This window comes from Neltuma alba, unplaced genomic scaffold (assembly GCF_004799145.2).
Source record: "Neltuma alba isolate B1F8T4 unplaced genomic scaffold, ASM479914v2 tig00012836_pilon, whole genome shotgun sequence".
NCBI classification, from domain to species: Eukaryota; Viridiplantae; Streptophyta; class Magnoliopsida; order Fabales; family Fabaceae; genus Neltuma; species Neltuma alba.
The window spans coordinates 361573-384399 of NW_021637225.1; the positions used below are offsets into that span (position 1 = coordinate 361573).

The 22827-nt window shown below is 40.2% G+C and overlaps 4 protein-coding genes across 4 annotated transcripts; 1 reads left to right on the forward strand and 3 right to left on the reverse strand.

The window, feature by feature from the left end:
• The first annotated feature begins 223 nt into the window (after positions 1-223).
• On the forward strand, positions 224-5237 carry LOC114731533 (calmodulin-lysine N-methyltransferase-like). Its single transcript, XM_028918732.1, has 7 exons — positions 224-346; positions 473-650; positions 1553-1632; positions 2563-2623; positions 2821-2936; positions 3856-3988; positions 4550-5237. The coding sequence occupies exons 1-7, from the start codon at positions 253-255 to the stop codon at positions 4833-4835; spliced, it is 948 nt and encodes a 315-aa protein (XP_028774565.1). The 5' UTR covers positions 224-252; the 3' UTR covers positions 4836-5237.
• A 2908-nt stretch (positions 5238-8145) lies between these two features.
• Positions 8146-9967, reverse strand: LOC114731552 (thaumatin-like protein 1). Its single transcript, XM_028918758.1, has 3 exons — positions 9700-9967; positions 8931-9597; positions 8146-8659 (listed from the first exon to the last, which is right to left on the reverse strand). The coding sequence occupies exons 1-3, from the start codon at positions 9770-9772 to the stop codon at positions 8461-8463; spliced, it is 939 nt and encodes a 312-aa protein (XP_028774591.1). The 5' UTR covers positions 9773-9967; the 3' UTR covers positions 8146-8460.
• A 5824-nt stretch (positions 9968-15791) lies between these two features.
• On the reverse strand, positions 15792-18142 carry LOC114731564 (thaumatin-like protein 1b). The gene is made up of 3 exons (XM_028918768.1): positions 17635-18142; positions 16734-17436; positions 15792-16611 (listed from the first exon to the last, which is right to left on the reverse strand). The coding sequence occupies exons 1-3, from the start codon at positions 17786-17788 to the stop codon at positions 16485-16487; spliced, it is 984 nt and encodes a 327-aa protein (XP_028774601.1). The 5' UTR covers positions 17789-18142; the 3' UTR covers positions 15792-16484.
• Positions 18143-21095: 2953 nt separating this feature from the next.
• LOC114731565 (cold shock domain-containing protein 3-like) lies at positions 21096-22206 on the reverse strand. Its single transcript, XM_028918769.1, has one exon. The coding sequence runs from the start codon at positions 22096-22098 to the stop codon at positions 21382-21384; it is 717 nt and encodes a 238-aa protein (XP_028774602.1). The 5' UTR covers positions 22099-22206; the 3' UTR covers positions 21096-21381.
• Between the last annotated feature and the right edge of the window lie 621 nt (positions 22207-22827).

The window sequence follows — 22827 nt, forward strand, 5'->3', positions numbered from 1 at the left end:
AACATATTTTCTCTGAAATCTTCGAGTCGTATGGGCTTCAATGGGGAAATGGGCTCCTTACATGTTTAGCGTTGGGCCCTGGGCATCGATGCCGGTATAGCTGTGTCCAGTCAGATACACTCAAAAGCCCACAAGACCTCTTTGCCCACAGCTCCGTATGGTGAGTCAAAAACAAAAAGTAAAAAAAAAAAAAAGGCAAAGTGCTTCAGACTTCTCACTCCACAGAGGGAAGACGATGGTGAGGCGTAAGTGATGGTGGGAAGCAGAACCAATGAGAAAGCCTCATCTTTGAGATGGAAGCTCCTTCGCCAGGCTCTTCTCCCACGTGCTTCTCCTTCAAATCCAGGTCTGCGCTCTTTAGCTTTCCACACTCTATTCCCCGAGCATGTGATGTTCATGGCCGTCACCAGCTGTGCCTTTCTTTAAATTGCAATATTTTGGTTGCGAATTGATTCAGATCATGGCTTTGCAGATGATCAAACCCAAATGGGCATCAGGCGCATTTCAAGAAGGAGCATTCATGGCTTCAAATTAATTCCCTCTCGGCTACTCGACAAATGTGAAACTAATGACTGCGATGAGTCGACTTCAGGGGATGCTCGCTTTTGTTACACCATACCCATCCATGGCTTTCCGAAACTACTTTTGATGTGAGTTCATTTCCTTCGATGCTTTTCTCTTCGTTTCTTTTTCCTTTTGGGAAAGTTGACTTACCCTTAGATTGGTTACGAGCTTGTTTGGGTGCGCGCGCGCGCGCGAGACTGCACACACATTTTTCGTATTGCATCACCCTGTGTTCAGTTAATGTAGACACTAGTGAAGTAACTGAGTTAGCCATGATTTCTACTTTCACTAGAAGTTCATACACCGTGTTTCTATTTTATAGCGAGATAAATATATCCCCAAAAAAAATATATATACTTTTAACTTAAATAACTATAGCTGTGTTGTATGTATGGTAGTGAATGTTAGAGCGATAAAGAAAAAACAAGAACATAAAGCTAGAGTAGCAAAAATAAAGATGTTGAGATGGATATATGGTCATACAAGAAATTATAAGATTGGAAGTGAAAATATCTGAGCAAGAGTAAGTGTAGCACCCATTGAAGAGAAAATGGTTAAATATCACTTGAGGTGGTGTGGTCATGTGTAGAGAAGGCCATTAGAAGTGCCGGTGAGAAGCGTAGATCAGACAGTTTGAAGTCTTATATAAAGGGCAGAGGAAGACCGAGAAAAAGTTTGATAGGATCATTGAACGAGGCTTTCTAGTCAACAATATATCTAAAGACTCGGTTGTTATAGAGCACAATAGCGTCATGCGATCTATCTAGTTGACCCTACCTAATGAGATAAGGTTTGTTATTGTTGTAATAACTTAAATAACACGGGTTGGTGTATTTATGCCTTCTTTTTTGGATGAAATAGAATTATTCTGGGCACGTGCATAATATCCATGTCACCCTTTAGAGGGCCTGGGTAACATAGTCATTGCATTTTAAATTGTTTTTTTCCCTTTGAATAACGGTCCAGTGTTATGAACAATTTTATGCAGACAAAGAGTGGACGACCATGCTCAGCTCAGTGATTTTGAGATCTGCAACAGATACAACATTGACAACACAGGAGTTGTTTGTAAGTTGCTATTATCTTACTCAGGGAAGATTTTCTCTCCCTACTTTACAGGGACTAAAAATACTTGCATCAAATTTCAATGTAAGCGCAAAAATAAAATCATCACTCAAATTAATGTAATCTTTGAATCGCTCGCATCCCCCTCTTATTTGTAATATTTCCTTTTTCTCATGAATTTCAAGGTCAAAGACACAATAGTGCTTCTTTTGAGTTGTATTTGTGATGACTTCTATGTTAAGGTGGCTCTATAGTATAATAAAACCGCAAGTGTTTTATCCAAGGAGTCTAAAGTACATATTTTGTTTATGAATGTACATATGCATGCTTGTTACATTTATTGTTTAGTCCTGTTTAATTATCAGACTGAGATGGCTATCTTGCAAAGTCCCTGCTTAGCTTATGAAAATCAATGAACTTTTTTTTTTTTTTTTAAAAACATTTTGTATCATGTGAAGAATTGCTCGGTTACTAAAACTAATGAAGGAAACTATTTCTTTAACGAGATGGATCAATAAAGTTTGAAAGACCAGGTGAAGTAAGATTCCGGCATTAGATTTCAAAACTAGTATTTAGCCTTTATTATTATTTGGAGGAGTCAAGTGTAACCTCAGGACAACTTTTGTTTCTAAATAAAAAAGAAGAGAGAGATCTTTTTTTACATTGAATGGCTGGTCTTGCAGGACACCATTTTGCCCTGAAATTTCCATAATCATGTTTTCAGGAATTGTTAATGCAGAGAGGTTGCTTTTATTAAGTAATGTTTATGGTGCACAAAGGTGCTAATGAATCATATTTAAGTTGCCTTTGGAGAATTCTACTGGAATCAGTAGTTACTTTTAGAAAGTAAATTATCTGTTCTCACTTGTCTCACTGTAATTTTGGTCTTTACTTCATGAATTTCTGTTTATAAAGTTGGCATTCCCTCTGCAGGTAGCTGGCCATCAGAAGATGTTCTTGCTTACTATTGTTTGTCAAATGCAGATCTTTTCAGGTTTTAAAAAAAAGAAAAAAATAACGCCGTGTTGCTTGCCTGACAATTTAATTCCTTGCTAATCATTACTTCTCTAGATTCTTTGGTGTTTTGGTTGCTTTGATTTCTCTTACTTTATGCTCTTTTTTTTTATGTTCTGCATTCCTGACTTATTCTTCTTCTTTTTTTTTTTTAATGTTACCTTTTAATATTATCAGGCATAAAAAAGTTATTGAGCTTGGTTCTGGTTATGGTTTGGCTGGATTTGTTATTGCAGCTGTTACTGAGGCGTCGGAGGTTGTAATCTCTGATGGAAACCCGCAAGTAGTCAATTGTATCCTTTTGTTTGCTTGTGTGTGTGTGCGCGTGTTTTTTTTTTTTTTGGCTGGCTCAATTTTGATATGTTTCCACATGATGACCCTACATTTTAAGCAATGGCAATACGTTGATTTAAAGGATTAGCAGACTGCTATATTTGCATTCAACTATCCTCTTTTTAAAATTTGTTCCTGAAGGAAGCGAGGCTTATGAGAGTAAATATTCAAAATCTAATTTGAGGATGCTCTTTGATGGCATTGCTAGTTGGTGCGTCTATGTATAAGGCTTGTCTGAATTAAATTTAAGAAATGCTTGTACCATTTGGTGTCTGCCAATGGCGTGGATGGATAAAATTATTAGTTGCAGTAACAAAAGTTACGAGAAACTTTTTAAAGTTTTCCGAGATTGTGGAATTTAAGAAATTCAGTTGAGTTTAGCAGTGATTTTGTGATGTTTTTGTCTATGTTTAGATGCACATGTTTTGCTACTGCTAGAACAATAATAATTCTACAGAGAGTGTATAGTTTTCTTTGTCTCAACCTTCTATCTGTTCTTCTCGAGAAAGGAAAGAACTGCTTGGAACTTGGAAAAAGGTATACAAATAAAAGGATACTTTATCAACTTCCTGGCTAATGTAAATTCAAATGCTCCCTATCATTCTTAATTTACAATGCTCCCTTGTCCCAATTTACCTTTAATGTTCATAATTTTCTGTTCCTATTTTTTATTTTTAATCCGTATATGCTTAAATGCCATCTAATATTGAATCATAAAGCTTTGACGATTGCATTGTGAATTTTGTATTGAACATGGAAGTATAAAGTTTTGGTGCTCTAGATTTGCACTCTTCCGAATATTTATGCTCGTACAAGATTAACACAACAACAAAGGCTCGATTTTCCTCTTGATTTAGAATAAGCTTTCATTACAATCAGATATTCAGCGCAACATTGAGGTTAATTCTGGAACATTTGGAGATACAACAGTGAAGCCTATGATGCTTCACTGGAATCAGGAAGAAACTTTTGATATTGCCAACACTTTTGACATCATCGTTGCAAGTGATTGGTAAGGTTATATTCAATATAGAGTTGACTGATAGCCTTAGACGTGTTCTTCGTGCTTATGATGCTTTTCTCCATCATGTCGTGAAAAAAGAAGAAAAAACTCAATTGTAGTTTGAGTAACAGCCATCCCAGTGCTGGTCGTATTGGATAAATTTGATGTTTCGTGAATTGCATTTGTCCTTATTCTATTGGATAAATTTGACGCATGAACATGATTTAGAATGAGGTGGCAGTCATGAAGCCCCAAATTTCTTGGTTATCTGGTTGAAGGCCGCAAGTTATGTTCTCTTGTTATGAGTAGACTTTTGCATTCGTGGCATTGTTGGCAAATGGGATTACTTTTCTTTTTCTCCTTTTCGTCTTAGTGGCAAAGTAAATGTTGGATACGTCTAGATATCTAAATTTATTCGCTTGTTGACAAAGGGTTGTTGTACCCAGTACGTAAAGCTTGAGCACGTTCACATGCATACAACTTGTCTTGCTTTTTTGTGATCTTTATAATAGTCTTCTAATCTCTGCTTATCTTCTATTATTTTCATGACTTTGATTGGTCACTTGACAGCACTTTCTTTAAGGATTTCCACAGAGACCTCGCCCGAACTGTCAAACTCCTCCTGTCAAAAACGGGATCCTCTGAAGCAATTTTTATAAGCCCTAAAAGAGGGGATTCTCTATACATGTTTTTGGAGATTGTGAAAGAATATGGCTTGCAATTCACTGTAACTGAGAACTATGACGCAGAAGTCTGGAACCGTCATGAGAAATTCATGAATGGCGAGGATAGAGACTCCTGGCCCAGCTATGAGAAAGACCACTGCTATCCACTATTAATCAGAATTACGCCATGAACTTTTAGAAGCCACTTCCTTAATCCAAATGCTTTGCTTGTGAATTTTTTTCCATTTCTGGTTGACTCATGTTTGACGAGGATCACGTGCAAATGCATTCTTCCGACGCTTAAAATCTCCTAGTACAGAGACTTGCCAATAACAAGGCATCGTTGGATTAATTTATTGCTGGGCTCGTATCATCAATGTAATGGATATCAAGAATATTCGATGGTTCCCTTAATCTGGTTGAGAATTTCTAGCCCCGAAAGGACCATAGACGTGTATTCTTAGCTCATGATAAACTTTTGCATTTGTTCTTTATCCGTCAATATTAAGAATTCTGTAGTTGGTAGATGGTAGTGTTATTGTGACAAAACTCCAAGAATTATTATTGTATATCGTTTTTCATGATTTATGGCAGTTCAAATGAATCATGCATGTGTTTTTTTTTTTTTAAATGCCCTCTTCCGGTGATAATGTTTGGGACTGGCTATTGGTTCCTGCACTGGAACTTTTTGACAGAAAAAAGCTTTCTTATCTTGTTCTAGGCATCAAAATAACTGGAAAGAAGCTTTTCGAATAGCTGTCCGCGAGTAAATAAAGCAGCCCCACCAGTGGGGGGGAGCTGAAACTGTGTCAAAAGCTAACAGATCCACTATTGATTCGATTAAACTAGAATTTTAATCCAAGTGGAGGGATTGCTGTTGCTTTTTCTCTTGTACGTAACTGCGTGGAACGTGCTGTGTCTCCAGACGGTGACTAAGTGACTATGTTCTATGGAACTCGGGATTCTTAACTATCACGAAAGCAACCATTTGTTGCTCTGTTAATCGAAGTTGTCTCCATCTGACTTTGCCAATTTTCTCATTTACCTGTCTGAGTCTGAAAGATTTCCAGGTTGATAGCATTCCAGCCGAGTAAAAGGGAGCTAAAAACAATGATAGGACAGTTCTTGTCGGGTTTCATATAATGTAATACAAGCTACTTTGCTCAATGTCTGAATAACTCTACCAAATTAGTGAACCTATGCATTTGTTTCATTTACAAGAGGCCTTTCGAATGACATTTGACAGGATATTGTCCAATTGGCCCCTTTTATTTCCCATTAAATGGTGGGGCATAGAAAAGTCACCATAAAATGAGTAGTGACTGGTCATGGCGAAATTGCCCATCTTGAGTAACTAATTCAACTACCACGGGCCTATTTCGGATCTGTAAGTTAATGCGGCACATGAGGATCATAACTTCATCTGTATAGATGTTACGTGTTCACAGCATCAGAATTGGGTGGAAAGTAGAGAATCTCCAATTATGGGAATGTCATCTTGAGGTGGAGATTCTGCGGTTGCCAATTGTTATGGTGGCAGTTGAGTAGATGCACGAAAACCTACAATGAATTTTCATGACTTATTATTAGGCAAAGCTAATCAATGCCTCAAGCTTCCATCATGATTAGTCGGTTGGTACAATCTCTCCCTAATAATAGACCAACTTATAGGGTAATTTTAGGCTTTTTGTGTTGAAGATAGTTGGTTATAGATCTTCGTCAAGTAGCAAATATTCGGCCCAAGTTGAGTTCTTTTGTTGCTTTATTCCTTAATAACAAAATAACCAACGGTGGGCGTTGCTTCCCTTTTTCGCATTCCCTTTCGGTTAAGAAACATCGGGAATCAAAAGTTGAAGATGGAAAGTAAACAAGCACTGAGGAATGGCCCAAAAGCAGGTTGGTTTATTTGCCTTGTTCAAGTGGTTCCGCTTCTTGTGAAAGCAAACTGGCATCTCATGACCTCATTTTGACATGGCAATTTGGTATCCCCTAGTACTCTTCCCTGATGCCAAAAGCAAAAGCCTCACTCTAGCATCTCATCGAGTCGACTGTAACTATCACGTTAGAAGGTAACGGCGGAAAGTTTGGAGCAACATGAAGTACTTAGATGAAATTCGAACAATAAAATTGCATATGTATGTTGTGATGTTGGTATCGTATTCCTTAACTATATTGATATGGTTTTCATATTTTTACATTTGGACTAACCCCAGCTTCTGGCATGTGGACCAATCATGTAGGTTTCCACATTGCACCCTATTCGTGTTCACATAGGAAAAGATAAACAATTAAATTGTTAGTGATATTTTGGGAGCAAAGCTTAATTGGGCCATCGTTAATGATGAGTGTGAGGGAAAATTATAGATGTTGCCGTTATTTGATTCTTACACCAGAAGTGCGTAAGAAACCAGAATTCTTTTGTCATCATGTGTCATTTTTTTGGATTGGACGGTGAAATCTCTACTAACTAGTAAGCAACCCAAACTCATCATATCTTTGATTTATTTTTTGTTTTTGTTTGTTTAAAATAATTATTTCAAATGGGTATAGAATTTAAAATAAAAATAATCTTTTAGATATTATTTTTTTCAAAAAAATAATTTTTTCTGCTTACAATTAACTAATTAAAATTTTAAATATGGACTGTGCACACAAGATCTGAATAGTTCATTTAATATGCTCATCATATTAATGAGTATCCAGGCGGATTCCGAAATTCCCATGACGTTAAGTACGTACAAGGAGCAGGAACAATGGGGAAAAAATGAGTAATGAAGTTTGGGGTAATTTCAACTGGAACACAGAACAGCGAAATTTGTAGGAACATTTTAAGCCTTTTTTAAAATTAAAATTTCACACACAAACCGTATTACTTATTAAGATTGAGTGCCGGAAAAGCAAAGTTTCAAGCGGCGCCAATCAATCAATTTTAACCATTTCCCTCAATTCGGCGCACAGAATTAAATGGCTTCCTCCTCCATGATGATATTTCACAAAGAGGGGCTTTGAAAATACAAGTTTCTAGCACCTGTGCGTCTCTGGACGCATCCTGTCCTTGTTGGCCAATTAATTTGACTTGTCTTTTCCTTGATCCTAAAGATAATTCAACCGGGCTGCCGCATCACTCTAATCAACTCCAAAATATCCCAGAAATATCTACTCTCGCGAAAATTTACATCACAAAATCGTGATGGATAAATTTTCAACCAGATTGAGTCTAGATATTAATCAGAAATTTATAATCACATCAGAGCCATTTCACCTCACTCTCGACAAATTTGACTTCGTATTTTATTTTCTTAAAAGGAAAACCGTGCATATCTTCATTTGATTGAATCTAACATTTGCCGCTGGCTGCTACAGTCAGAAAGCGATATAATCTACATTACCCAGAAAAAGATTGGAAGAGAAGATCCTTTCTTTCCCTCATTCCTTTTAGCTCTTTTTCGCCCCTCTTCTTTTATATCTCATTTTCTCAGTAACATTGAGGGAGCTTAAAAAGGCCACAAACGTCAACACCCACCAATCTCTCAGGCTTCTCGCTAAATTTACAACTTAGAAAATAACTTGGTCACATTGTTTACATTATAATCACTTTCAAGGGCTCATAAAGTGGGGAAAACAATAAAGAACGAAATCCGCAACTCATGAATGACTAATTAATTACATAGAAATGTGAATAATCTCAGTAGCATTGTTTAATTTAACCCCACGGTGACGTGGGTGATTGATCTATTCCTGTGTCTCAGAAAGGTAGATGAGGATGATGACAAAGCGAGATGTCGTGGGATGGGGAAAGGACATTTTTTCCAGAGACTAGAACACTAAAAAGGAAAGAATGATAGTAAGAGCCACAAAAAATGCAGATTTTGGAGCCCCTTGATGATGATTTCTCGGAGAAGCCCCTGTTGCCATATTAGCTAGCCATGAAGTCGAGGCGAGTGCACCTTCTTCCACTGATGATCCCGAAGAGGAATCCGTTCCTGCTGGCGACGAACCCGTCGAAGACTTAAGGCTGCAACACAATAACACAAACCCTATAAAAATTCCAATCCTAAGCCATTGCATTCTCACGTTTTATAAAAGTCACACGCGGGATTGTGCTTCATTATGAGGGAACATTTGAATCAGTCAAGTGTACAGCGAACAAATAGAAAGAGGAAGGTTATGTGGTGATGCTAGGGTTAGAAGCATGACGGCCGAATGCATTACAGGTAGGTGAAAGTGAATGAGGGCAAGAAGCGTAGAAAAGAAGGAAAAAACCAGAAAGGTAAGGGAGCACCGACCTTGGGGAAGAAGAAGGACAGAATGTGACGGTATAGTCGGCAGCTGTGCAAGTAAAGGTACTGGTAGCATCATCGTAGGCATAACTATACGATTTCGGGCACGCCGACTTGAACATCACCGAGTACGTCGACGGTTTGCATGTCGACGGCGAACCATACTCTCCGTTACAGCAATACTCCGGCTTCCCAAACGCCCCGCATGCACTGTTACACGCGTCGCCGCCCTCCACCCTCAGCTCTGACGGACACCGCCGGTTCAGATCCGCCACGCAGCCTGTACCCGAGCAGGATCCCGAGCCGCCGCTCGCTTCCACTGTCATCGGCAGGTTGAAGCCGTCGACAAGGCTGACATCGTAGTAGTCCTGGGAGCCGGACGAGCCAAGTGTGAACTCGGCTAGCGTCGCCGGAGGCGTGGCGCCGGAGCCGTTGCACTGGATTTGGCCGGAGCCGCAGTCGCCTGTGGCACATGTTCCGCGACCGGACTCATCGAATTTGCAGTCGGTTCGGGCCCAGAATCTGCCGGACCAACCCGTAGGGGCTTGGAAGCTTTTGGAGCTCCCTTTGGCCAGCTCGAATCCCGTGCTGCCGATGTCTGGTTTTCCTAGAATTCCCGGCCATACTGTGTAATCACACTTATTCACGAACGTGAATGTAGCACCCGAAATTCCTGAATGAATAGTGCAGAACAGAGCAAGAAAAGTCAGTTTCATTAACTTTTGTGTTGAGGTTAATTAGACACCCAGACTATCCCAGTTTAATCCAAATTTACCTTTAAAAATGAGAAAAAGGAAGAAAAAGAAGAGCGATTGAGGAGAATGCAGAAAGTACGATAACAGAGCCATTGTTGCTATCGTCTGATGTCGCAGCTGAATGTGTAAAAAGAATTGATATGATGGTAATAAAATTTAAATGAGGCCAAGAGCTCAAATGCTGAACTAGAAGGTCCTGCGCCTGCCTCTTGCCGGCCAGACGCAAAACTTAGTGGATAAAGAAGCAGAGGCAGAGATTGGGCAGATGGCACAGCAGGAATGAGGTGCAAAATACAAAATTCAGAAGATTCTCTGGGCAACGGGTATACGTTCTCACTCTCTTTCTGAGAAGAAAAAGAGCGAAGGGAAGAGGAAGTGGTGAGGGGAGTTGTAGAGCGGTGCCCCGCATTATATTTATAGACCCAAAAAGGAGAGAGTTAGGAACAACCGCCACAGTTATTCACTGCAGCTCAGAGTTCAGATAATGGAGAGAGAGAGGAGGTACGGAGTTTTACCTCACCTACCAATTCTTCATTCGTTGGTGCAGTGGAAAACTGTATATCCCACCAGCTCAAACAAAAAAAAGAAAAAAACAACAGGAAAACTAGATATCCCACACCATGACTGGCTAGAGGCCAAAAGAATCATTATTACTATCAATTTCTATCAATCATCAATTATCATTATATATATAATAAAATCATTTCACCGCAACTCAGTAGTATTTTTTTAAAAAAAATTCAAAAAAATACCTTTAAAATTTTAAAATAAGAATGACTAAAAAAACATATTATTATTTACCTTTTAAATATTATCAATTATTATTTAAAGTGTTGTGAATAAGAAATTTAAAATTTAAAAATTTAAAAATATTTTTTAGAATTTTCCCTGTTTTTTATTTTATTAATATTTTTAACGAATTATTCAACAAAATTTCAAGATATATCAAAACATGGTTTCTCTTGCAATATTTATTAAAGAGTTGAGATGTATCTAGGATCCTGAAATATTTTTTTTAAGTGCGTCTAACACTTTAAAATCTTTTTGTGCGTCTAGCACCCAAAATTTTTTTTATGTGTTTGAAGTACCTAAAAATATTTTTTGGTACATATAGTAGTAAGGTAAAAAAATATTTTAAGGTATTAGATGTATTTAAAAATCATATCAGAAAGCTAGACAGATCACAAAATATTATAAGATACTAAATGCACTCAAAAAAATATTTCAAGGGTGTTGGAATTACTTAACACTTTATTAAATTATTTTTAGGTGCAGAATTTAGATCATAAAAAACTAAACAGATACGAGTTACTACCTCCGGTCCTTAATATAAAACCTTATTTGATTTTTATTTTGATCATAAATATAAGACTTCAATCCACTTTGTCTCTCATATTTATACATTTTATTTCAAATTACCCTTCTAACAATGATAGTTCTAGTCAATACACTTGATTAGTAAAGATATTTTAAAAAAAATAACATTTATTTAGGATAAATAACTAGCTCAACTTATTTTCTTAATTTCTTCAAATTAGTCAACTGATTCTTATAATTAGAATCGATGTAGTATTAAATAGATGTTGGTTTTAGGGGAAATTAATAGAAGTAGTGGCGGCAGGTAAGAAAATCCGGGAAGGCCTAATGGTTTGTCGCTTTTTGGAAGGGTAGGTGGCAAAATATAATTAGTCCACGACAGACGCATGTTTTCTCGAGGAGGAGAACGCACACAGCCGCCGACTTTTTTTTCATCATATCCCATTCACAGAAGGAGCAATGTCCTATCATTTTGAGTTAGTTAAGTCAGAGTGAGCCAAAAACCAAAAAGAGAGAGAGAGAGAGAGAGAGAGAGAGAAGGAGTTAGTTAAGTGAGAAACTGACGTTCATGGGAGCTCTATTTAATTTCTGGATATTTTTTAGTGGAACTCAGGCGAGAAGATTGGAAGTAGTACTAAAATGGAGAAGGTGACAAATGCCTCGACCATTATCAGACTCTAATGATCGTTTTCATTTTTTGGGCGCGGTAAGAGAATTCTCATCAATTTGTCGGTGTTGTGGAGCAGCATATTGTTTTGATATGAAAGAATTCAAAGTAATTAAGATTGAGCAGACTTGCTTGCTTGCGTCGTTTTGGTCCTGAAGTGTTGCTCCGGAGCATCGTTTCTGTGAGCATACGCGTCAGCCTCACTTTTATTTTTATTTATGCACAAATCAGTACATTTGCTTTGCCTACAACACAAAAAGGAGTAGATAAAGAAGGAGGAGGAGATGGAATGAACGGCGGAGGGTGGGGTCGGGAGCATGAAATGAAAGCAGATAATAGCGCGTCAGGAGTGTCCACGTGTCCAATAATGAGGTGGGAGTGAGGCTCGGCAGCTCAAAATAGAATAGTACTATTTCTGCTAATTATAAAACCTATTGTTCCGATTCTAAATATAAAACTCTTTTTATAATATAATTTACACTATTAAAAAAATCTTATATTTAGAAAAAAATCTTATATTTAGAACAGACGAATACTAACTTATTACTGTGGGAAGAAAAGCAGCGAGCAGATGGATCAAAGTGTGGGAGTCGATGCGATTACGTGGACGCGTGTGAAGCGTCACATGTTTGGGACAGAATGAAGGTTGCCGACATAATTGGAGGCCTGAGCTCGAGGAAGAGCCGGCCGCTGTTGCTCCATCACTTCACGGATGCCGTAGCCACTCACTGTGTCTTCTCCTGTGTCTCGGGATATATATGTATCTATCCCAATAATAGGCAATTCTCCCACTTTCTTGTCGCCTTCACGGTCTCCCTTTAAAAAAAAAAAGAAAGTTCAGAGTGATGCGTAGTTTAAATGCTCATCCGGCATAAGGGATTTTGGATATTATGTGGGTGTGTGTGTGTTTGTGTGTGTGTGTGTTAAACTGTTTGTTAATCAGTGACACGGGTTAGAATAGGGATATATATATTATGAGGTCTATTCAGATAACAAGACAGGGTAAAATGTACATTTAACAAGTGTGTCATACATGGATATGCTGTGTGGGTGGGTGTGAGAGAATGGAGAGTGAGATGGGAGGAACAGAGGCACGTGGGGGCTGATGTGGGAAGAGCAGTGGGTCCCCAAACGATGGTCTCATCTCATAGTCACCGCCAGACCTTTCCACGTCCCCCCCGCCCAAAAAAAAACAAAAGACGGGGGGCCCTGGATTCACGTTCATTCATTTCACCGCGAAGTCAGTTCAACTAGCGTATTTATTATTTAAGTAGGCCCAGATATAGGAAATATTTGTGCTTTCTTACAATTTTAATTCATTATGCCGTCTTCAACTAATATTTATGATGGGAGGTGATGAAAGGCATATGGAGTACATAGGCTGACATGGTAATTCTTTTCCATCCCCCCAAAGCCTTGTCTATAAATATATTTGACTTTATTTGGGAGTCAGGTAGGGCGCTGAATTTTAGGAGCATCAGAAAGCGAGCCCGAAAGTGATGAATCAATTTATCTAATAATCATGTGGACGCCACTGGCTTCGTCCCTTTATGACTCTGGTTATTATTTAACACCAGCACTCTCAGCACATTGATCCTCCTAGCAAGCCTAACATTTTTGGGGAGAAAGAAAAACATGTGGAAGAATCTAAGTTTTGGTCGTCCATTGATGTCGTCCGTGGAAAGCGGCAATGACAGACAGTGAAGATAAGATTTATTCCCTTTTATTTTTTATCTTTGAATCTTCATGCGGCTCAGCTTTTTGCTCGCTATTTTCTTTTCCCTCTTTGCAATTTGCATATGCACTGTCCGTTCTTTATTAAAGTTTTGCATCAGCTGATGCTGGCCGAGTTTATCTTAACTTTTCGATCGGAGTTCTCCATGTCAAATATTTGGCTTCGCTAACCACATTTTCTGTCAATTATTCATGAATTGTTTGTGACGAGAGTTGAAATATGTGATTTGATATGAGTGCGTGTGCAGAAGGGGGAATCTGATGCTACTGAGAATGTGGAGTAAGAAAATCAAAAAGAAAACCCAAAAGAAAATAGAAGGAAGCGACGTAATTAAGAGGGAAAACAGGATGGGAGTCAAGTGAAGAAAAAAAGAAAGAAAGGAAGCAGGGAGGATAGGGGTGGAAGTAGGAAAGGTCAGGCTGATCAATAGCTCAGCTTATCGTTAATTTCTTTAAAGGCGACTGTCATGACTGCAAAAGGTGAGCCTCTTGACACATCCTGCTGTTTCGACTCTAGACTGGTTTTGAGCGCCCCCCCGGGGGGGGGGGGGGGGATGTTCAGAACCAATGAATCTTTGATAAGGAAACTGCACATGGATTGCAACAAGACATTCCATTTGATTCACATCACGTGTTCATAACATATGCACCAAGTGGCGATAAATCGCGCAACTAACTACATGTCGAAGTTGAGTATGGATGAGCATTATATTACGTGGAAAGGTTCATTTGCATCTTTCCGGTCGTGAGAAAATTGTGTATTTTGGTCAAATATGAGTAGGAATAACGCAACAAGAGGTCTAGGCATGGATACTACTCTCGATAAAGTTAAGAGAGCTTACTATTAAATCTTTATAACAGTAAAGATATATAATGAGTTGATGATGTCTCTGTGCGATGTACCTTAAAAGAACTAGATTAGGGAAATCAAAATGAAAGATATATAATGGAGAGACAGGCCAGGTGGCCGGAGAGTATGCATTTGTAGGTTGGCTGTTAAGTGTTTGACGCAGCAATTAGCGCGGGGGTTATTAATTAGGCCCGCTGATTTTGAATAAAACTCTACGAGCCCACTGACCTCAAAACCCCTCTGCTTTTTCAGGCCTAAATAAAACACCCCATTGCTTTTGCAAAAGCTATGTCTTAATTTGACCAGACCCAACAAACGCCATCCCATTAAAGTTAATAAACCATCTTATCCATTCATAAGCACACCTGATTTTTTTTTAAAAAATTATATCCTTCTTCGATCTGTCTAGTGTCTACCATTTGCCCCCACTCAAAAGTGGAAGTAACGGAACTGTTCTTGTTTCATTTCATGCATGCATGCCTTGCAAAATTTAACCATGGAATACGAGGGCGGGTGTGAAAAATAATTAGCTCTTCTCGAGGATGGTTCATTGGGTTTAGTTTCTAAGGTGAAATGACGCGTCGTATCAGTGAATATTTTCTGAGAAATCAAGGACGCTTTTATATATATAAGAGAGTTACATGTGCTTCACATTAAACAAATAATTATTGAGGTTAAGTAATACAATTGAGATCCGCATAGAAGTATGCCCCTGGCGGCCATATATCAACCCCCCCCCCCCCCAAAAAAAAGAAAAGAACTAAACTTGAAAGTGCAAATTAACCAGCTCCAATCAAGGCTGTTCATTTTTCCCCCCATGAAAATGAGTGCGTCTTCCTTGAAGAAACCGCAGTTTATTTTATTTTATTTCATTTCAAATGAAAAGAAAAACATCTATTTCTTATTGTGATGGAGGGTGCGGTGCAAATTGCGGTGGGATCGGGACGGGGTGACAAAATGAATAAACTAATGAATGAAGGTGGGGGGGTGACGTACTAAAGGCTTTGACGAATGTGGCGGGAGACAAATTCGTCAGGGGCTCATAACAAAAGACATGCAGAGACGCACAGGCACCAGGAATCAATCTGTCTCTTCATCCTTCAACCTTGCCTGGTAATTAATACTCTCCCATCCAGCACAAATAAATATCACCCTTTCGTGCCTCTGAAAAGTCATCCTTTTTAATTAGGTAAAACTATACATATATTCCCCACTCATAAAGCCAGAGGCAAGATACTTCCCGTTTGATGCGCCGCTCTGAATTCCCAGTTCTCTTTATTCCGTGTTTGAATATTTTTTCTTATTATGCCGGACAGAATATCATTTGAGATTTGACCAGATTGACACATTCCTTCAATTCAAGATCAATTTGTTGGTTGAAACTGAACAACCATTTCATGACATAAGATCATAGTTCTTTTGTTCCAATACAAAATGAAAGCCACAAATCATAGTCATCTGGCACTATATATGCGCATATGTCTCATTTCGCGTGTTTAATTATTACCACGCCGAAGTACCATATATATATGGACATAGTTTTGTATAAGCCAAGAGACATATTTATTCAGTACACGATCGTCAAGATCAGCATTATTTATAGTGACGCCATCCTTGAAAGGCGACGTCAATGATTTTGTATGGAATAATGAGAATGACGAATATAAAATAAAAAAAAAAGGGAATGCTTTAAGTTCGCAACCACAAGATTATTATGGCGGGGCGAAGTGTATGGGTTGCGTGTGTGAAGGACGGTGACGTTGAGAGTTGACCCATTTCACACATAAAATATATGGCAGTTGAATACTTACAGATAAATAAACGCAGCAGATGATGAATGACCTAATCAAGAAGAGAAGCTAATTAAATGAAGAGCAATATGCGGTTCCGAAGAGAGCAGGTAGTAGATCGTGTCGGAGCGAAAGAGCATTGAGATTGGAATGGACTCAAAATATGAAAGGAATATGTCCGCCCGCACAACATCACATCGGGAATATTAGCAACAAGCAACATCTCCTTACTTAATATATGCACGGATCTGTGCGGCCCACTCCAACTTGCGTTTGGTCAGCAGTGAGGGCGGTGCGGCCTAAAATGATCGAAAACGCCACCTTCATTCTTCCCTCAACAACCGTCCCTGTTGCCACTGCCGGGGAGTGAGAGTGCCCCTCCCAGCTAAGTTGAAGAGCACAGGCCACCTAATTCGTGCAAGCAGCCACCAACAAACAATAATGAGGCTAACTCATCAACATCCCAAATACTGCCATCCCTCCAACCAGAGCCCACTCCATCCTCCACCTCACTCCTTCGCCGCCTGCTACGTCCGCTGCCTCTGCGTATTTCTCCTTCCCCGCCTTCATCACACTGCATCATTCAACAGCTTCCGCATTACCATCTCATTTTTATTATATCAGCAAATTAAACAACCCCTTTCTCAGGCATTACTCATATACATGGGTACGGTGAGGTGTCGTCTTTGTGTTTACCTTGTGGTGGGGCCGGCGCAGAATGTGACCACGTAATTGGCGGACGAGCAGGTGAAGGTGCTCGTCCCGTCGTCGTACGCGTAGCTGTAAGCACGTGGGCACGCCGCCTTGAAGAATTCCGAGTACCTGCTCGGCTTGCACGTTTGAGGAGTCGCGTACTCTCCGCTGCAGCAGTACTCTGCCTCCCCGAATGCCTCGCACGCACTCTTGCACGCCACCCCCTCCTCCCCTCCGCTCGCGCCGTACGTCACCTTCAACTCCGTCGGGCATGGCCCGTTCAGATCCACCACGCACCCCGTCGACGTGCAGTTCCCTCCGCCCGCGCCCCCCTGCGGCTCCACCGTCATCGGAAGGTTGTAGCCGTCCACCAGGCTCACGTCGTAGAAGTCCATCCCCCCCGCTCCGTTCAGTGTGAACTCCGCCAGCGTGGCCGGTGGGGCGGCGCCGCCTCCCCCGCATTCCACGCCGGAGGAGCCGCAGTCCCCTGTCACGCAGGAGAACTTGCCGGTGGAGTCCTGGGAGCAGAGGGTCCGACCCCACAGGCGGCCGGACCAGCCGGCGGGGGCGGTGATGGCGTTGGATTCAGCCGGTTGGAGGACGAAACCGGTCGTGGAAAGCTGCGGAGTTCCGGCGCCGGACAGAATGCCGGGCCATACCGGGTAGCTGCACTTGTTTACGATGGTGAACGTCGCAGAATACGAACCTGCACGTGACAAACAATGCGAGAACCAAGTAATTATATATAGGAGAAACAGATAAATTGGTTGCGGGGAGACGTCGCGTTTGAAGCACAAAGAACATGCGAGCATTTGGTGAGTTTAATGTCCTGGGTTGGAGAGGAAACAGGGAGCGGGGAATGAGGAGCAGAATATGGTGAGAATGATGAAGAGTATAAGCTTACCTGTTAACAGGAATCGAAGGAGAAGGAGAGAGAAGAAGGTGGTAGCGAATGGAGCAGAAGAGGCCATGATTGAGAGAGATATGTACGAGGATTGGAAGGAGGTCACAAGGAGGATGGGATACTTATACAGAGATGGCTGGGGGGGGGGGTCCATTTATAACAAAGGCACATGCACGGATCACTTACAACATGGATGCGCAAAGAGGGAGGAGGTCGGCAATATGTCTGATTGTTTATGGAGGGGTGAGGAATAGAGTTGGTATAAATTATTATATGAACGAAACGTACAGAAGATAACAAATAAATAAATAAATAAATAAAGAATGGGAATCATAAGGGGGAGAGACAGGCTTATTGAACAAATCAAGAGAGGGCTGACACAAGTGGGGTGTTTGGACGGCTACGAATTTAGATGCAGAGAGAAAAGGGAATGGATATGAATAAGGAATGGGATATTTGGACGGGAGCGAAGGGTTTCGAGATGAGAAGTACTCTACTAGCATTGCGCCGCTGCATAGTATTCTATGCTGGTTTCAGCTCCTGAGAGGTTCTTTGCCATGGGGCTGGGCTGCCATCACAATTTAAATTTACAATCATGTCACCTCAATGTCCAACACTCGATGCCTCTTCCTTCCCACTGCGCTCACTCCCACACGCCTTCACGCCTCTCCCATACAAAATAAATACGAGTAAACACCAATCACCAGTGCATAACCAGCACATCACGCTGTCTTCTCATTAAATTTATGAACCCGCCCAACAATCTGTCTTCTCCCGTCCTCATTTTAAAAATTAAAAGCTCCTGGGCTCTTTGCTGTCCTACAAAATCTTTTTATTTTTGAACGTGTTTTCATTGACCAGATCGCATTTTAAATCAACATATCAAAAATACAAAGAATAAAATCAACACATCCCATCGGTATTTACTGTTTCATTTGTCACAAAAATATTGCAGTAGATATACCTGAATATAGAAAAGGCCTGTCTGATTTTTGATTTTTCAAGCATCGAACATGTCTTCTTTTATTTCATTTGACAACCACCACGTCAATTTCATCAAACATTAAAAAAAACAAACAGTAATGTGTCGCGGATGAAATATTAGGTAATGTAGCTTTCAGGGGAAAGGACAGCATTTGCACTGAAGGACGAAACCAACAAGTTGGCAGTCGGCTGAAATTATTTACAAGTTGACAAGCGTGTCCCATGACGTTTATTCACCCCTCCATAAACCTTATCACACGTCATCTATTGTTCCCAATTAACATCGTTAAACCAACAAATTGTGGGCTGCCTTCTCAAATTAAATAAAAGAGAGAAGGTGAAGATGAAATAAGTAAATTCCATATTTACTATACGTACAACTTACGGTCTCGGGCTGGCTGTCCCTCAAACATCAACAGGCAGAGATAAAGGCCCTACCAACAAAACATTGTCACCCCCGACGTTCTAGGATTCCTGGGAAGCGGGCCGATAACCCATCTTCGGTTGGGGGACTGTGCATTAATGCACATCGGGTCATGTTACCAACTCTAGACTTTGGACGCGAAAATACAACCTAGTCACAGGCCCAGCCGATATGATAACAAGGTCCAAACGAAAGAAAATTGTGTTGTGACGTACGAATTTTAAAAACTAACTCAATCGTATCATATGTGAACATAAACCGAGCGCTCATTATAAATTTGGCCGGAGTGCTAATACCTCAGCTACTGTTGGAACACAGAAGACCAACGCAGGATAAAGCAGTGTAATGGTAAATCTTAAATTCTCAATAGGAGCAGCCGCCTCCCCAGGGATCTCAGTGCGTGTGAAAGATTTTGGGGTGAGGGATCTGAGGACAAACTTCATTGCCTGAGTTTCCAACATGCTCGGGGTCCATGTATCTCAATACAGCCTGAGAAATAATCCCCTCTATAGATGCACATATCATATACAGATTCTGTGACATTTACCCATTTATTAAAAAAATCTTGGCCTCGTGGTAAATTATGACCAGAAACCAATCCACCGGCTCCTACGCAGTTTCCTTAGACAACAGTCCCACACAAATGTCCCCGGAATTATATCAAGGTCCATGTATCTAAATGTTTTCCGATAATATGTATCTGAAGCCAGAGCCATTGGAGCAAAAAAATAAATAAATAAAATAAAATAAAATACAAAAAGTAAAAGCCAGAGTCAACCTCAAGTGTAAACATAGTCGATACAGACACCCGCAACAAAGAAAATGAGCACAAGTCAAACATCAGAATTGATGAGCATGCTTAAAAGAGTGCCATAACAGTGTCAGAAAGCTAAATTGCATATGACGGCAATAAAGGTGCCCATGGCAGGGAGAGGAAAAGGAGAAAGAAAAAGAAAAACTCTCCGGCTTGCAACTAAATTTGTCAATCAACTTAGAAAAATCACAAGCACGCAATTCAGCTGAAAATCAAGAGGATGCTTAACCTGCTGTGCAACACTTGTATCAGTTAAGACTATAAAAACCAATCTCCAGACAAGGGTGACGGGAACAGCGAGTTTCCAATGCAGAAAACCCGAATTAGAAGTAATATTATATCCATATAAAGCAGCATCGAGGACCGAACGGAAGCCTAAATTTGAAGCAGGGACAAGAAATATGTACCGAAATCCGATCAAGTAGAGATATGCCAAAGCAAGAATTATCCTATGAGAACATCCATTCAATAGTACACAAAGGGCCTCAACAGATAACGAGAGAGCTTTACATAAAAGACCAGAAGGTGGGAGGGAAGTCAATTACAGGACAACAAGCATGAACTATTGCCATTATCTTCCATGCTTTCAAGAAGCAATCTCTGATAGAAGACAGTTTTTCAATACTTGCCTCAATTTATCAACATTAAATGCTTTATTAAAAATTCTGTTCTCAACAGTAAATATGTTACAAGTCACGATCCGAAAATGGTCATACGAAACAAAAATTGGGTCCAAGTCCGTCCAATACAGCTTTGCAGAGGCATATGACCAGATAGCTGAGGAAAAAGCTTTAGTATGTTGATTCACAAATTAAAATGCCGGAGAAAAAATTCCAAAGAAACAGCATTTACCTTTCTTTCTTACCTTCTTAATGATTAAAGAAAGAGAAGCAAGAAAGAAGGGTAGTTCTTTACAATTAAATTCACACAACACTAAAAGAGTGTTTGGATTAACTTTTTGGAATTGATTTTGTGTATGCGAAAAATGTTTTGTCTAAGCTTGAGTGAGAGTGCTTCTAAGCTAGGAAAACACCCCCCCTTCAAAATTAAGACCATATGAACATTTCAGGACCGCACTATCTTGAATTATAGCAGCTCTTGGGCGACAACGGTGAATAATATATTTGAAGCAAGGTCTGGCAGGTCCATTATAGTCACATGGCTACATTCACTGCATCACTTTCTGGAGGGGTAAAATAATGGACATGTCAAACAATGAAAGCAATCAAGGGAGGAAAATAACTGCTAAATTAGAAATTTATCTCATAGTCATTGATGAAAAAAAGGAAGTAACAGAGGAATTCTGTTCCTCCTCTAGTCGAGCAATTTGCGGAAAATTGCCGGTCAAGCAGTAACAAATTAGCTTATCGCTGATACCAGAACAAAAGTCATAATCCTTTGCATGGACAACCTATGTATAAATTTCAAAAGGAGCCAGAAAAAAAAAAAGGAGAAGAAGATAAATTGTCAACCCAAAAAACAGAGCGAGAGAATAAGTTCTCCTTTTCTTTCTACTAAGTTTATATCATGCAGAGGCTTCAGGGCAGTCTCGCGCAAAATGCCCACGCCTCCCACAATTAAAGCATGTATTTCCTCGGGTGCCGCCGCCGCCGCCGCCGCCTCCATACCTTCCGCTGTCCTTGGTGCAATCCCTGGCCAAGTGACCCACTTCACCACATGTGAAGCAACCTCCACCGCTCCCACCGCTTCCCCTGGTGCAGTCCCGCGCCATATGCCCATACTCATGACACCTAAAGCAAGCCCCGCCGCCGCCGCCATTATTTCCAAGTGAACAGTCCCTAGCCAAGTGCCCAACTTCGCCACATTTAAAACAAGATGGGCCACCGGCATTATTGCCGCGGTTGCAATCTCTGGCTAAGTGGCCAACATCGCCGCACTGATAGCAACCAGCACCGCTAGCTCCCCCACTGTTACGCCTATCCCCGCCTCTCCATCCACCGCTAAAGCCATAGCCCCCATCGCGACCACCGTAATTGTCTTTCTTGGACTGTAGAGGAGCTCCATCGGGGCCAGTAACATCGATAGCTTTGGTTTTGTCGTTGTCGCCAGAGGCAATCACGAACTCGACACGATCGCCTTCTACAAGACTACGATATCCTTCGGATCTGATGGAAGATTGATGAACGAAGAGATCTTCCCCTCCATCGTCCGGCTTGATAAAGCCAAAGCCTTTGGAATCGCTGAACCACTGAACCACACCAGTTGATCTCTCCTCCGCCATTAGAGTTGAACCCTAGAGAGTAAAGAGAATTTCGATCGGGGAATGTGAGAGAACGGCAACGAGTAGCTTTATATATATGGAATCAGATCTTTAGTCGTGAAACCCAAAAGATCAGCTAGGAATAAAAGTATAAAACCCTAATTAATTCGGGCTATAATAATAACAATAATATATCTGATTAACAGCTGATTTATCTGTGAAGCTTTATTATTGATTACTAATACTAATTACTCATAAGGAAAGTTTTCTAATTAAAAAAGGGGATAGGCCTTTAAGAAAAGAACGATAGTTACGAATATATTCGTGTGCGTGCGTGTGTGTGTAATGAACCTAATTAATAGAAAATCGCGTAAGGTCGGCCAAAAAAAAAAAATCGCGTGAGGAGAGTTAGGAGTACACATTCGTTCCAGATTGGTTAAAATGTACATAATCAAACAAAGCAACGTCCCGATGCCCCCCAAAAAAAAAAAAACAGAAAGGTGTCACAAATGAATCGATTGAGGTAAAAAGTGTTTGAATGGAAATCAAATCATGGTTCCAGAAGTAATTTTACAGTATATGAAATCATATATGTGGAGTAGTTTATCTCGATTTGCAAAAAAGTACCTTTCATAAACATTTCTCGTACCATCCAAACACCAAATTGAAAAAAAAAACATCCAGTAAAATAAAACCCAACTGAAATATTTTGCTCCATTTTAGGGTCTCATTTTGCAAGCATTTTTCTAA

Coding starts and splice junctions, on each gene's coding strand:
- LOC114731565 (XM_028918769.1), bottom strand. CDS start 22,098: ATGGCGGAGGAGAGATCAACTGGTGTGGTTCAGTGGTTCAGCGATTCC.
- LOC114731533 (XM_028918732.1), top strand. CDS start 253: ATGGTGGGAAGCAGAACCAATGAGAAAGCCTCATCTTTGAGATGGAAG. Junction 651..1,552: donor TTTCCGAAACTACTTTTGAT/GTGAGTTCATTT, acceptor AATTTTATGCAG/ACAAAGAGTGGACGACCATG. Junction 2,937..3,855: donor AAACCCGCAAGTAGTCAATT/GTATCCTTTTGT, acceptor CATTACAATCAG/ATATTCAGCGCAACATTGAG.
- LOC114731564 (XM_028918768.1), bottom strand. CDS start 17,788: ATGGACCCCCCCCCCCAGCCATCTCTGTATAAGTATCCCATCCTCCTT. Junction 17,437..17,634: donor CCTTCGATTCCTGTTAACAG/GTAAGCTTATAC, acceptor TGTCACGTGCAG/GTTCGTATTCTGCGACGTTC. Junction 16,612..16,733: donor TGCGCCGGCCCCACCACAAG/GTAAACACAAAG, acceptor TGAATGATGCAG/TGTGATGAAGGCGGGGAAGG.
- LOC114731552 (XM_028918758.1), bottom strand. CDS start 9,772: ATGGCTCTGTTATCGTACTTTCTGCATTCTCCTCAATCGCTCTTCTTT. Junction 9,598..9,699: donor CCTTTTTCTCATTTTTAAAG/GTAAATTTGGAT, acceptor CTATTCATTCAG/GAATTTCGGGTGCTACATTC. Junction 8,660..8,930: donor TGTCCTTCTTCTTCCCCAAG/GTCGGTGCTCCC, acceptor ATTGTGTTGCAG/CCTTAAGTCTTCGACGGGTT.